Below are 12,473 nucleotides of genomic sequence, written 5' to 3'. Positions count from 1 at the left end.
TAAATTTTTCTCTTTCATAATACAAGATGATCTAATGTGTATTATGGACCCTCTGTAAATCATTCAACTGAAGATATATGTTCCATCAGAATACTATAATCTTTCGTATCAAGAAATTATCGGTTTTCTATTCAAAAATTTGTTTGGACTAACTAATTATTGACACCCCATTGTAATAATTATCATGATTTTGTAATTGCTCTTTCAATCAAGAGTGATTCAAAATTCCATGCAATTTTATGGTTTTGCTTTCTTATTTAATAGTATATCCATAACTGTAAAAAATCGTACAGAAAATTAAGCCTAAATTTGTTAGTTCGCAATACATATGGGCTAATTAGACTCAAAACATAAATATCACATTAGGTCAAGTCAGCTGATAGAGGTAAGTAAATAGATTGGTACGACCACATAATTCTACAACACGAATAATAGAATGAAGACGTCGATGTGTTAATTCAAACTAGTACTACCCGGTCCACCCTTATTGAGATGTATCACAAAAAATGGACAAACAAGATAAGAAAACATTACAACATCATTGAGGGAAGTTCATAAATAGACAACTTATTTTTTGATCATAATGGTTCTAAAGCAGAAAGGGTAGAGACTGAAAAAAAAAAAAATGAAAGAAAATAATGGGATGGGAAAATAGAAAACAAATAAAATAGTGGTCCACGCGTGCCAATGGCTTCTTGGGTGAGAGAGTTTTGGTTGTTGCAAGCGTGCTAGGAGTACTCACGTGCGAGGGGGCTTATAAATACTCATGTGGAGAACGCACCACCAAAGTAGTGTAACGAGCAAAAGAAAAGAAAGAAACAGAGTAGAGGGAAATTTAGAGTGATTGAGAGAGACAGAGAGAATAGTCTTTGAATTTTGAGCAACAAAAACCAGAGAGTGAGAGTGAGAGAAATGGAGATTAGTAACATTGAAATGAAGCTCTCAAAGTTCAGGAGGATTTGTGTGTTCTGTGGGAGTAGCCAAGGCAAGAAGACCAGCTACCAAGACGCTGCCACTGAGCTTGGAAAAGAGCTGGTATAGAATGAGTCTCTCATTATTTCAAAAGTTGTTTATGCTTATTAAGATGTGGGTTTTGTTACTTTATAGCGGGTTCTTGTATATTCTCAAACTGTCTAACTTGCACTGGTGTGTTGGTAGATGCATTTTGGTCTTCATTTTAGGTTGGTTTCTTGTTTGTGCCAAATGGGTTTTGCTAGGAGTTAGTGGGAAGTTGCTCAAACCTTCATCTTGTTTAGGCTTTTAACATTTCATGTTAAGTTGTTCTGCTTTTTTGGGGCAAGCACATTATGATATTGCAACTTGTTTGTCATATGGTTCATGGGTTGATTTTCCATTTTATGAATTTAGATTGACCTCTTCAAACTGAACCTTTCGTCCTTGTTAAGTTTGTCTCTAGCATAATGCATGAAAATGTTGATCTTTCTCTCTCTGTCATCATCAAAAAGCTTATCAAACTTAACTAAGTCCATTTGGAGATGGAAAAAATGATAGCTTTCATATAAATGAAATTTATATCTGTCCATTTGTACTGAGTACTGACACATCGTAGTATTTAGTTTAGTGTTTATGAGCTCAGTTTGGTTTGGTTTTCTTGAAGGTTTCAAGGAACATTGATCTGGTCTATGGAGGAGGCAGCATAGGCCTAATGGGTTTGGTTTCTCAAGCTGTGCATGATGGTGGTCGGCATGTCATTGGGTATTGTTTTGCTCTTTCATTATGAAATCTCAGAAACCATAAAAGAATTGAAGTAAAAAAAAAAAACACAAAACAGATTAAGAAACAATTAAGTGAGTTTTGGTACTAATTTTTATCATGTTATTGTCTCCCTGTAGAGTTATTCCCAAGACGCTCATGCCTCGAGAGGTATGTTTCGTATTAGCCAGGATTAAAGTCCTTCAACTTTTATTAATTGTACAAGGTTTATTTTATTGTTATTTCTATATATCTCACAATTCATTGGGATTCAGATTCTTGTCCAAATCTTTTCTGCATCTTTCTTTCTTTTCAATCTTTTGTTGCTTTCTCTCTTTTTTCCTTTTCTTCTTTTTGGTGTGGAATCTGTGGATGATGTGAGCACTTTTAGCCACCCTTTTGGATTTTAATTTTATTTTTGCTCTCTTTTTATTTGGTCTGGTTTTTGCTCCCTTTTTGTTCTTTGTTCTTTGTTCTTGCTTTGTTTCTTGTTATTTTCTGTTTGGTTCTCTAGAATAGTGATTCTTCAATGGATGCTTGGGGAGGCTTATTTTTACACTCAAGTACTAATACTACACTACTGGTTTCTCTGTATAGTCTATGTGCTCATTTAACTGAAAAGTATTTTGCTTCTTGTGCTTTTCTGTCTTGGCTTATTCTATGTAAGGAACTTTGTTTATTTTGCTCTAAAATGACTGGCTGGGGAGTAGCTGGGTTGAAAATTTGTATTGAGTTCATCATTTCTCTGCAAAACCATCATTGCTTCTCTGCACAAAGTTCCAAATTGCAATATCTTTAATGGTTTTCTGCGCACTGGCACCATTTTACAGATCACTGGTGAAACTGTGGGGGAAGTGAAGGCAGTTGCAGACATGCATCAAAGAAAGGCAGAGATGGCTAAGCATTCAGATGCCTTTATTGCATTGCCTGGTTAGTATAAGCCCTGCACTGCACACCCTGCATACTTGTTTTGGTTTTGCACCAGAATTCTTAAACCAATCAAAATACATAGGTCCTCCATGGCTTTTATTTTTACCAATTTCAGCATGTAAGGATTGACCCGAATTGGAATTTTTGATTCTTGTGAAGATCCCCAATTCCCCTTCTTGTGTTTAACTATTATATACCGAATCCCAATGAACTGAAATGGAACATAAATGGAAGAGAATTGAGTGAGACAGAACCACAAATCAGAAGAGAACCCTAAACCCTTAATAAACTGAGTAAATAACTTTTGACCAAAAAAAGGAAAAAGAAAAAGAGTAAATAACAAAAAGGGTTTATGAACAATTTGACCATAATAGATTAATAGGTCAAAATAAGTTGAAAATTTACTGTTGAAGGTTCTTATTTTTATTGTAAAAGCCTTGAAATCTGGTCAGGCTATGTGTCTATTATGATTGTGATTGTGTGAATCTCACATTCCCCAAGAGCCATGATGATTAGAGAGCAACCATTCAAACCAGTCCTATGACCCATCAACATCCTTACACTGAAAATTAGAGCTTCTGAGGAACCTTGCCTCTGTTGTTAATATGCTCTTGTCCTTAATAGTCTTTGTAGCCAGTAAATGACTCTACCAATTGTTTCCTGCCTTATGGAGAAAAAGCTTGACATATGCACACTTTCACTAAATAGTCTTTGCCAACTTGCACAAGCACCTGATAGGGAATGATGCTGATCGCTTTTGAGAAACTACATTCATTTCATCGCAGAGTTCTTTTGAACATCATAGAACATATGAAGGGGGAGAGAGGCAAAATAGTCATTATGCTTTGATGGGTCTTCCTGAAGAATTGAATTCTTCCAACCCAGAAGAAAATGAGAGTTAAAAAAAAAATAAAAAAAATTGAAAAGATATAAACTCCCTCTGCAAGTGAGCAAAGTATATTTGGAACTTTCAAAGTTATGTAGTCAAAGTACATTGCACCAAGGTCAAATGATCAAAGCAAAGGAACTGACAGTATAATCTGCCTTTTTATCCTTTTACTGTTTTACATCAACAAAATAGTGGTCTTTCCCTTCTTCATGTATTAGATATACTAATGATTAATAGCTTGATCTTGATCCTTAGGCCACAATATTGTATGACTTAATTATTTCAACTGTAAGACAAATGAAGCTTGGACTGCAAAAGCTTAATTACATTTTACATACAGGTGGTTATGGAACTCTGGAAGAGTTACTTGAAGTGATAACTTGGGCTCAGCTTGGAATTCATGACAAACCGGTAAGTAGCTTTTCTGGAATTTAAAGCCAAAATCAATGGTAATTAAGAATTATGAATATCGGGACTTAAATCAACTTTTTTTTTTTTTTTTCCAGGTGGGATTGCTGAATGTTGATGGATACTACAATTCCTTGCTGTCATTCATTGATACAGCTGTGGAAGAAGGATTTGTTAGCCCAAATGCACGCCACATTATTATATCAGCACCAACAGCAATGGAGTTGGTGAAGAAATTGGAGGTAGCCCAAAACATTCTTTGATTTTCTTTGTTTGTTTGTCTCTTGAGTTTTACTCGAATAATCAACAAATTCACATGTAAAATTATTAAAGCTTCTTTTAAGTGTCACTAAACACTTCACACCGAAAAGTCAAGTCCTTCACCTCTATTGTGGTCTGTGGTACTGATTTCTTTCTTATGGTGATAGGATTATGTTCCATGTCATGAAAGAGTTGCTTCAAAGTTGAACTGGGAGATGGGACAGCTTGGCTACACTCAAGAATTCGGTATCTCTAGGTGAAAGGGGATTGTAGCATTCAAGCAAAATGCCTGTGGGAATTTCAGAAGTTGAAGAAGCTAATTTGTAGAACTCTAAATCTCTGATATGGGGAGTTTCTTTGTTGTATATTATTGCAATTGACCTTAATATGTCAATCTTCAACATTCCTTTTTGTGGAAATTTTCTTCCCCTGCTTTAGTTGTAAGTAAGCAAGTAGTAGAGGCTTGTGAACCTTCCCCCTATTAATAGTTAACTAATTTATAATCTACTCTTTTCTGTCTAATTAAACCAAATATGTGCTTGATTTCAACTAGTTCAATCTTGTTTCATGAAGTTAAGCGTTAAGTTACTCCCACACCCGTTTATTAATGTTTTTGAGATATAATGATAAGACTAGTAAATTCATCTTGGTTGGGAGATAGTAAAGTTAAAAAATAAAAAAATAAAAAATAAATCAAGAAGTGTAAGGAAACAAAAGCCTCTGTGCCTATACATATGCTTTATTTGTCCTTTGTTGTATTTTATCACTGTCATGGAATCACACTAAATGGGTCCGTAGAAAGCTTGTGATGTAGTTGGAGATGTGGAACAGGTGGTCCAATCACAGTGAGATAAGTGTCACTGGCCAAGAGAAAAGGAGGGGACAATTGTTGTTGCAGACATACTTGGCCTATCTTTTCACGTACTGCTTTCTGTTAAGGTAAAGGTTAGGAGCTGTGGCCAACAGTGGAGGTTAGGCTAACCAACTACAAGCAAATACAAAGGAGAGGACAAGTCATGTTGATTGGAAATGGAAAAGGAAGGGGCCTAGCTAATTGAGAAAAGAGGAGTGCCTTTGCCTTACAAGTTCCAACAATGGAGACAGTGTGACATGTGATGTGGCCTATGGAGAGTCAGACTAGTTATGAACACAGGAGTAGGAGGCGAAGGGTTAGGGACAATTAGGACCCGGTTTCTTCATTTGAGTTCTAACATTTTCCTGGGGTTGATTCCACTACTCGTGATTGTGAAGATGGGGTTGGAAAGTTAAGTACAAGAGGAAAAGCAAAGAACTTCCTGTCTCTCATGTCAGCTCAATAGACCCTTCTGGCTCTTTTTAATCTGTGCAAAAAGCTTGTGATAAATGTTGAAAGAGTCTTTCAGGGGTATCAGATTTCCAATTATTGATGTATGTTAGTCTATATGAGGAATCAATATGTATTTATGGTTGGAAGTCACTCACGCGCGTATAGAGGCAAAATGTATTGAGCACAATCAAGGTTTATAGATACAAAAAAAGACTCAAAAATTCACTCGGAGCACTAGGGCAGTTAAAGTAATGGACGGCTCAGCCTGGACCTGGAACACTTGAGCAGGGCTGATACCTAGATTTTGTATAAGAAATTCAACCCCAAATGCAATAGAGCTATAACTTCTCTTGTGTACCCTTCCATTCTCAATCTTCAATTTATAATGACATGCAACTTCTCTTGAGGAAATTAAATAAAATCAATCTAACTCAGAGTTGCAAAAGAATAAAATCCAAAAAAAAAATACAGGAAAAGATACATTTGATCCCCTTAAGTTTGAGGCTTTGCAGGTGAATGAGGCACTTCACCATTCACATGATTTTGTTGCCCACTGAAACATGATGCTGGTGTCATTCTATCAGAGGCCTTTGATTCTTTTGGACAACAAGGATCAACCTTTTTTCTAAAACCTAACCTAATGGGAAGAATGCTCCAACTTCTCTTGTTTTTTACCAGCTTCTGAAGCTCCTTTTTCATACTTGAACACTCCTTTTGGAGCTCCAAAACACGCTCCCTCACCTCATGATCAAAACCCACAGCTCGTTCAACTTGTGCAGGGTCTACTTGATTGGACCCATCATTTTTGCTGGGAAGCCCAAGGTTTCCACTAGGATTTTGTGAGTTCTCAAGATTGTCAACAAACAACCAACCAGAAATTGATGTTCGAAGTCTAAGCTGTTCGAAGAAGAGGACTTGAACAATTACTCGAAGAGGTAACCTTTCGTTCTGCGCTGCATGGGTGCTGGCTTCCAATGAGAGTTTATTGCAGTTCATGAGTCTACATAGTAGCTCCCTTTCAGCATCTGTAAGCCAAGGATGTGCCTGAGGTTGTAATATATGCAATGTAGTTAGCATAAACAATCAGAAACCAAAAAGAGACACTATGGTCACCGAAAAATATGATCCCAATAGTAACTAGTGCTCCAGAAATGAAACACATAGTAATAATTTCAGAGTCAAATATTGTGCAGTTCTCAGACAATAATGGACCATTTAAGTGAATGTGAAAATATATATCAAACTTCAGTTGCAAGAAAAAAGGCATGCCCTGCACCTAAGCTTGTCTTACCTTCAAGAAAACATCAATGGCATGATAAATGCCATCATCCAGCGGCCTGGCATATTCAGGTATGACAGCAGCGAGTGCCTGAAATTTCGGTAACTTCAAATTAACATCTGGTGCTACCTCGGCAAGATATCCATCAACCAGACTGGCCACCATGGTAATAGGTGTCAATGGATCAGTGCCAGTCATCAGTTGCCCCTCTTCAATTATGCATGGAGAAGATGATGGATATGGCTGGTTTACCAACATGAAATGATCAAGAATCCTCTGAATGCAGTCTATGTCATAAAGAGTCTCCACTGAGTAGCCCATATTTGGTATGAGAAGATCAATGAGAACAGCTTGGTCCAGCTGTGCACCCACCCTTTTCTCCAAATTATCTCTACATGATTGACTTGCATGTAATATCATAGCAGTTCTTAAGAGCCTAAGCAGAAACTTGGAGGATGTTACTCCTTTCTTATTAGGAAGCAACCCCACAATTTCTTCAAGTAAAACCCTTTGGTCTTCATCAGAAATGTTTGTGCCCGAGTTTGCATGATTTGCGTCGTTAAAGCTTGATAGCCTATTCATCAAGGGCAGATACTTTCTAGCATAGGTTATAAGAGAAGCTGCAATACTCTCGGGCCTCATGCCTTTTGATTCGACAGCTTGAATCAGGGGTTTATAGAGAGGTAAGCTCAGGAAGGATGTATCTTCATACCACCAATTTTCGCCGGGAGATTGTGGCTTACTTTCAGCAGCAATTCCATTCCATGACACAGTGCCTGTTGGCTTCTTAATGTCACTTCCTCCCGACATAGGCCTGCTGAACAATTTTGGGTCTGAACAAGCTTTTGTAGCCAGTGAATCGATGCATCTTGACACAATGTGGAGCTCTTCGACATATGGTTGCACTTCTTCACATGTTTCAAGAGCTATTATGGAGTCTCTCCAACTGCCGAAGACTTCATTAAGGAAAACCTCTGTTTGTGCAATGAGGTTTCCTTGTTCATATTCTTCAGTCATCCGGAGGTATTCTGCTGCACATCTAAGGATGACAACATTCAACGCAGTCAGCTCTATTTTGACACCATAGCAAAATTTGGTTACAAGCTCAAATGCTTTAGCTCCCCCAGGCACACCATGAAGTTTCAATGCACAAAGTGAGCTTTCCTCCATAGAACACTGTTCGATAAGCTGCTCTAATAGCCCACTTTTAGAAAGCAATGGAAACTGCAGTAGTTCCCGAAATGCTGATTAGAGAATGAGATGTACATAGCATGAAAGCTGATAACTAGAAGAGTTGAAGTAGTGAGCGAATAGGAAAGCTGCTGACAGAGAGCATGTAGAAACAGACACATAGATATGCGCCTGTGCACACTCGAAATGACACACACACACACAAACACACTACACAATATACTTCAACTACCTTATGGAGGTGGAAAGACATTTCCCCAACTTGAACAATAATATCGCTCGGTAGCCCAGTTGTGCAAACCCTGTAAGAAACACACAAATCAGATCCAGAAAATAAACCCAAATTCATCTTATACATACATGAACATGATTCAATAGTCTTAGTTATCCAAAATCAAAATCATTGCATCCTATCCCTCAATATAAATCAATTTTGATCCCATGAATGGATTCATCGTCCATGAAATCCTAACTACTTTCTGTTGCTAATGAACGACAAGGGTTTATTTTCTGCCAAGTTACACTCCATTACCAACTAAATTTCCATAGCCTAAAGCTCAGTGGAACATTGTCAACTTCTAGTAGCCTGGACAGGACAAAATGGTTATCTATGCACTTTCTGACTAGCTTATGCATCTATAGTATCACTCATAAACATTAGACATGCATGATGCACTAAAGGTTCTACTTTCTTGCTTTTTCAAGCCTACTACAGATCAATTTGATGAAATTCAAGAAGCAAACTAAGAAACATCATCTGGGCATTAATATGTAACTCATCAGTTCTATGTATTAATCTGCTGGATCAAAGCAGAAGAGTGTTTACCAAGTCTGGCCTTCCCGATGAAATGCTTCAGACTTCACTCCCAGCTTCATGCAAGCCATGTCCTCCGGCGGCCTTCTCAAATGGGCAGACATAGTAGAACCCTGCAATTATCTGAAATGTGAAAGATAAATGAAGTGAAAAATGTGAGTACAAGTGAAACTATGTCGGTGAAAGTGAAGGTGGCGTACTTATCATTGAAGCAAATCGTATCAGAATTCAAAGAGAGAAGCGAGTCTAAAGCAGCAAGTGAAGGAGAGAAGGAAGCGGGTGCCTCCAACTGGACTTGTCATTCACACTCACTCACTGACACGTCAACATGGGCTCAGAGCCACGTTACTGGAAAGCCCATTATAACTTGTGCTCAATACGATTGACTTGGGCTGCGTTTGGGGGGGGGGGGGGGGGGGGTGGCCGGGGGGCGGGGGGCTTTTTTGCTCCCCCACTTATAAGCAGAAGACCCATAAGCGTTTGGTAACCAAACTTGTGAGCAGTTTTTTTTTTTTCCAGAAACTGCTATGGCTTCCGTCGAAAAGCTGAAGTAGCCTCAACCTAAGTGACTCTTTATTATAACTTTTAGTTATCTCGTTTCTAAATATAAATAGCAAGATGAGACTCTCTATAATTTAAAACATTCATTTTGAGTTATTTTATGTAATTTATAAATACATTTAAACTATTTAATTTTCATAAAAAAATAAAGTAAATTTAAAATTAGCTAAAATAGAGAGCACCGATACCGACGTATTCCTAAAGTGGCTAGCCAAAATGACTTTTTAGCTACTTTAGCTAAAATTTGACTCAAAAATAGCTAGCATTGCTAAAGATACTCTCATACTTACACTCCAACCCATCAGTTAAAATAAATATATATTTTATTACCTTTATGAAATATTTTATTAAATCACAAAATGCATCATCTCCATCTCCATCTCCATCTCCTCCTGTTTCTCTTCTTCTCATCCTCCTTTTTCTGCTCTTGTTTGAATCTCTATCTTCCTCCTTCTGTTTCTCCCCTTTCTCCTCCTTCATCATCTCTATCCAAAACCGATGACTCATTCTTCAGCTCAAAACCAACTGCTTAAGCTCAAATTGCTCAATAGCAAAAACAATCACATAAACATCGAAATCTAGAAAAACCTAGGTAAAAACACAATAACGTACATACACAGATGATGAAACCCAGAAAAGATTTTCGAACCCATAAACGGGATATTACCTCTGCAGCTCGTCATGGTCTTGCATAAGACTTTGATGATCAAATCTGGCCCTTGAATTCTAAAACATCAACAACCCCTTTCATCTTCTTCATCAGATCGATCACAGAGGGACTTTTATAGAAAACCCAGAAGCCAAAAACGAAGACTTATAGGGAGAGAAATTGCTGGGAGACATTTCTTGCTTTCTTGTTTTATCTGTGAAACGCTCGACCAAGACTAGAAGTTTTGGTTTGTCATGGGTAATTGGTATAAAGAAAGAGAGAGACGAGAAAGAATCAAAGAGGAGAGAAACAATAAAAAAAGAAAAGACATAATGCTTTGAGGTCGTCAAATTTGACAGGATGAACCCAAAACTGTCTTTCACGGTGGATTTGAAGGTTGGGTTGAAGAGCTTGAGACCTGTCTTTTGTATCCATTGGAGCTCCACGGTGGATTTTGACACCACCATTGAGATTCTCTTACCGTCCCACATTATTAAAGAAAAAAGAGATACAAAAAGAGGGGAATGAAGCCTAAACCTCCATAGTAGAACACAACATATATTAAAGAAAATGAGCTAACGAAAATAAAATTGAGGAATATCTAAACGTTCAATATTGTAAGTAGGCCTGTCAATGGGTCGTGTCGGGTCAATGTATTTGTCGTGTCGCAAGATACAAACCCAAACCCAACCCATTTAATAATTGTGTTAAAAATTTAAACTCAAACACAACCTATTTATTAAACGGGTTACCCATTTCCAACCCGCTTAACCCATTTAACAAATATGTCGTGTCGTGTTAGACAAAATGACCCATTTAAGGGTTAACAATGCGACCCATTTAACTAAAAAAATGCATAAATTAATTAAATTCACTAAAAACTCCACAAGATGAAGAATATAAATAATTATATATATTCATAAATAATTAAATTCAATAATTATAAAGCAAAATATTTCAAATTGTCTAATCCTATGATCAAATACTCCCAACGTCTAAAATTTCAAGAAGAAGTATAGCATAATCAGGTTATACGGGTTCACTTTGTGTTGGCGGGTTGACCCGTGGCCGACCCATTTATTAAATGGGTCATGGCGGGTTGACCCACGGCCGACCCGCTTTTTAATTGTGTGGGTTCAACCCGCTTTATTTCGTGCGGGTTTCGAGTCATGTCGGAATTGACAGTCGTAATTGCAAGTCAAAACAATGAAAGGAGGAGTCAAATCCCACCAAATTAAACTTATTAAAGTAGTACCATTTTTTTTTTTTTATAAAATTATTAAAGTAGTACCATGATTTGCCAAGATGTCAGAAACTCTGTTATCTTCCCGAAAGATATGTGATTATGTGAGGAATGAAAATGCATATGAGAAATGTTGTACAAATAAATTTATCCACTCTACTCCAAGCTGCCAAGACACCAAATGAGGAGAGCAAAGAAAATTAAGAACAATAGAGGAATCCACTTTTATCTACTTATGCTTCCAATCCCGGACCCATGCTAACTCAATCGAGGGCCTCTGCTGCAATCTAGGTAGGAATGTCTAGGTTCGAAGAAAAAGTAAAAAGAAAATTTCCTCTATAGTCACAAAAAACAACCCTTTAACCACCAAGATTGGTGCTCCTTTTCCAAGCACTACCTTAATTAATCTTAACTCAACAAAAAGGAGGAGTATGTCAATTTACCTTTATTATTGTAGAAGCATGGCATAGATTACATTGAGCACCTAAACTTTCTACAAGTCGAAAGTCGTCTTGTACAAGATTATGCATCACCTTATAAGGTAAGTGAATCATGCATGTTGCCACTTGCTCATTCTATGAAGGAGTTGGAGACAGAGATCGATGTGGTAAAAGAACCAGTCGACCAAAATACCTTCAAACCATGAAAACAACTGTGAGCTATATATGTTCGGAGAGGATGGGGACCCAACAGCCCAGCCTAGCTAAGCTGAACCCACCAGGCGGCCATTGTTTACACCTTTTACTTAAATCGAATTAATATTGTGTGTAATGATCCAAGTTTTAAGATGACTGATCATTGCTGCAAACAAATCAAGTGGTTCCGCCGGCAATGGCAGCAGAGGAGGTTGTGCACCCGCCTCGGCTAACCTGTTCAACACGTATCTGATTTTAATGTTTGTCCCCAACTCATCAACCATGCATATATAACATTTCCCTGGTCTAACTATATAGTATATAGCCAAATCAATGGTCGAAGTGTCTCAACACTTTGAGCTAGTTTTGGTCTAAACCCTAAAAGCGAGCCCTCTCCACTGAGTGAGTAGTGACCACTCTATCTCAACTGAATATATTGTTTAGATGCCTGCACGTACCAATATGCTATACCAATCCACTCTATATATTACAGATAAGAACTATGTATGTTATAAATAATTTTTATATATTTATAGTTTAGTTAAGAAATCAATGTTTTGTTAATCTGGTTTCTGGGGATCACACAAGCTATAT

General features: G+C 37.4%; 2 protein-coding genes across 2 annotated transcripts; one reads left to right on the top strand and one right to left on the bottom strand.

The window, feature by feature from the left end:
• Positions 1-801: 801 nt before the first annotated feature.
• On the top strand, positions 802-4,708 carry LOC133721473 (cytokinin riboside 5'-monophosphate phosphoribohydrolase LOG3). Its single transcript, XM_062148095.1, has 7 exons — positions 802-1,035; positions 1,619-1,716; positions 1,854-1,884; positions 2,544-2,643; positions 3,873-3,943; positions 4,039-4,182; positions 4,369-4,708. Exons 1-7 carry the CDS (start codon positions 913-915, stop codon positions 4,459-4,461), a joined length of 660 nt encoding a protein of 219 aa, XP_062004079.1. The 5' UTR covers positions 802-912; the 3' UTR covers positions 4,462-4,708.
• Positions 4,709-5,770: 1,062 nt separating this feature from the next.
• On the bottom strand, positions 5,771-8,962 carry LOC133722567 (BTB/POZ domain-containing protein At5g03250). The gene is made up of 4 exons (XM_062149449.1): positions 8,804-8,962; positions 8,210-8,279; positions 6,799-8,010; positions 5,771-6,551 (listed from the first exon to the last, which is right to left on the bottom strand). The coding sequence occupies exons 1-4, from the start codon at positions 8,893-8,895 to the stop codon at positions 6,000-6,002; spliced, it is 1,926 nt and encodes a 641-aa protein (XP_062005433.1). The 5' UTR covers positions 8,896-8,962; the 3' UTR covers positions 5,771-5,999.
• Between the last annotated feature and the right edge of the window lie 3,511 nt (positions 8,963-12,473).

This window comes from Rosa rugosa, chromosome 7 (assembly GCF_958449725.1).
Source record: "Rosa rugosa chromosome 7, drRosRugo1.1, whole genome shotgun sequence".
Classification (NCBI taxonomy): Eukaryota; Viridiplantae; Streptophyta; class Magnoliopsida; order Rosales; family Rosaceae; genus Rosa; species Rosa rugosa.
This window is presented reverse-complemented; position numbering and strand designations above follow the sequence as displayed.

Excerpts from the sequence above, each read along its gene's own strand:
- LOC133721473 (XM_062148095.1), top strand. The coding sequence starts at position 913 with ATGGAGATTAGTAACATTGAAATGAAGCTCTCAAAGTTCAGGAGGATT. Across the intron at positions 1,885-2,543 it reads AGACGCTCATGCCTCGAGAG|ATCACTGGTGAAACTGTGGG; the intron begins GTATGTTTCGTA and ends ACCATTTTACAG. Across the intron at positions 2,644-3,872 it reads TGCCTTTATTGCATTGCCTG|GTGGTTATGGAACTCTGGAA; the intron begins GTTAGTATAAGC and ends TTTTACATACAG.
- LOC133722567 (XM_062149449.1), bottom strand. The coding sequence starts at position 8,895 with ATGTCTGCCCATTTGAGAAGGCCGCCGGAGGACATGGCTTGCATGAAG. Across the intron at positions 8,011-8,209 it reads TGTCTTTCCACCTCCATAAG|TTTCCATTGCTTTCTAAAAG; the intron begins GTAGTTGAAGTA and ends GAACTACTGCAG. Across the intron at positions 6,552-6,798 it reads CCATTGATGTTTTCTTGAAG|GCACATCCTTGGCTTACAGA; the intron begins GTAAGACAAGCT and ends TTACAACCTCAG.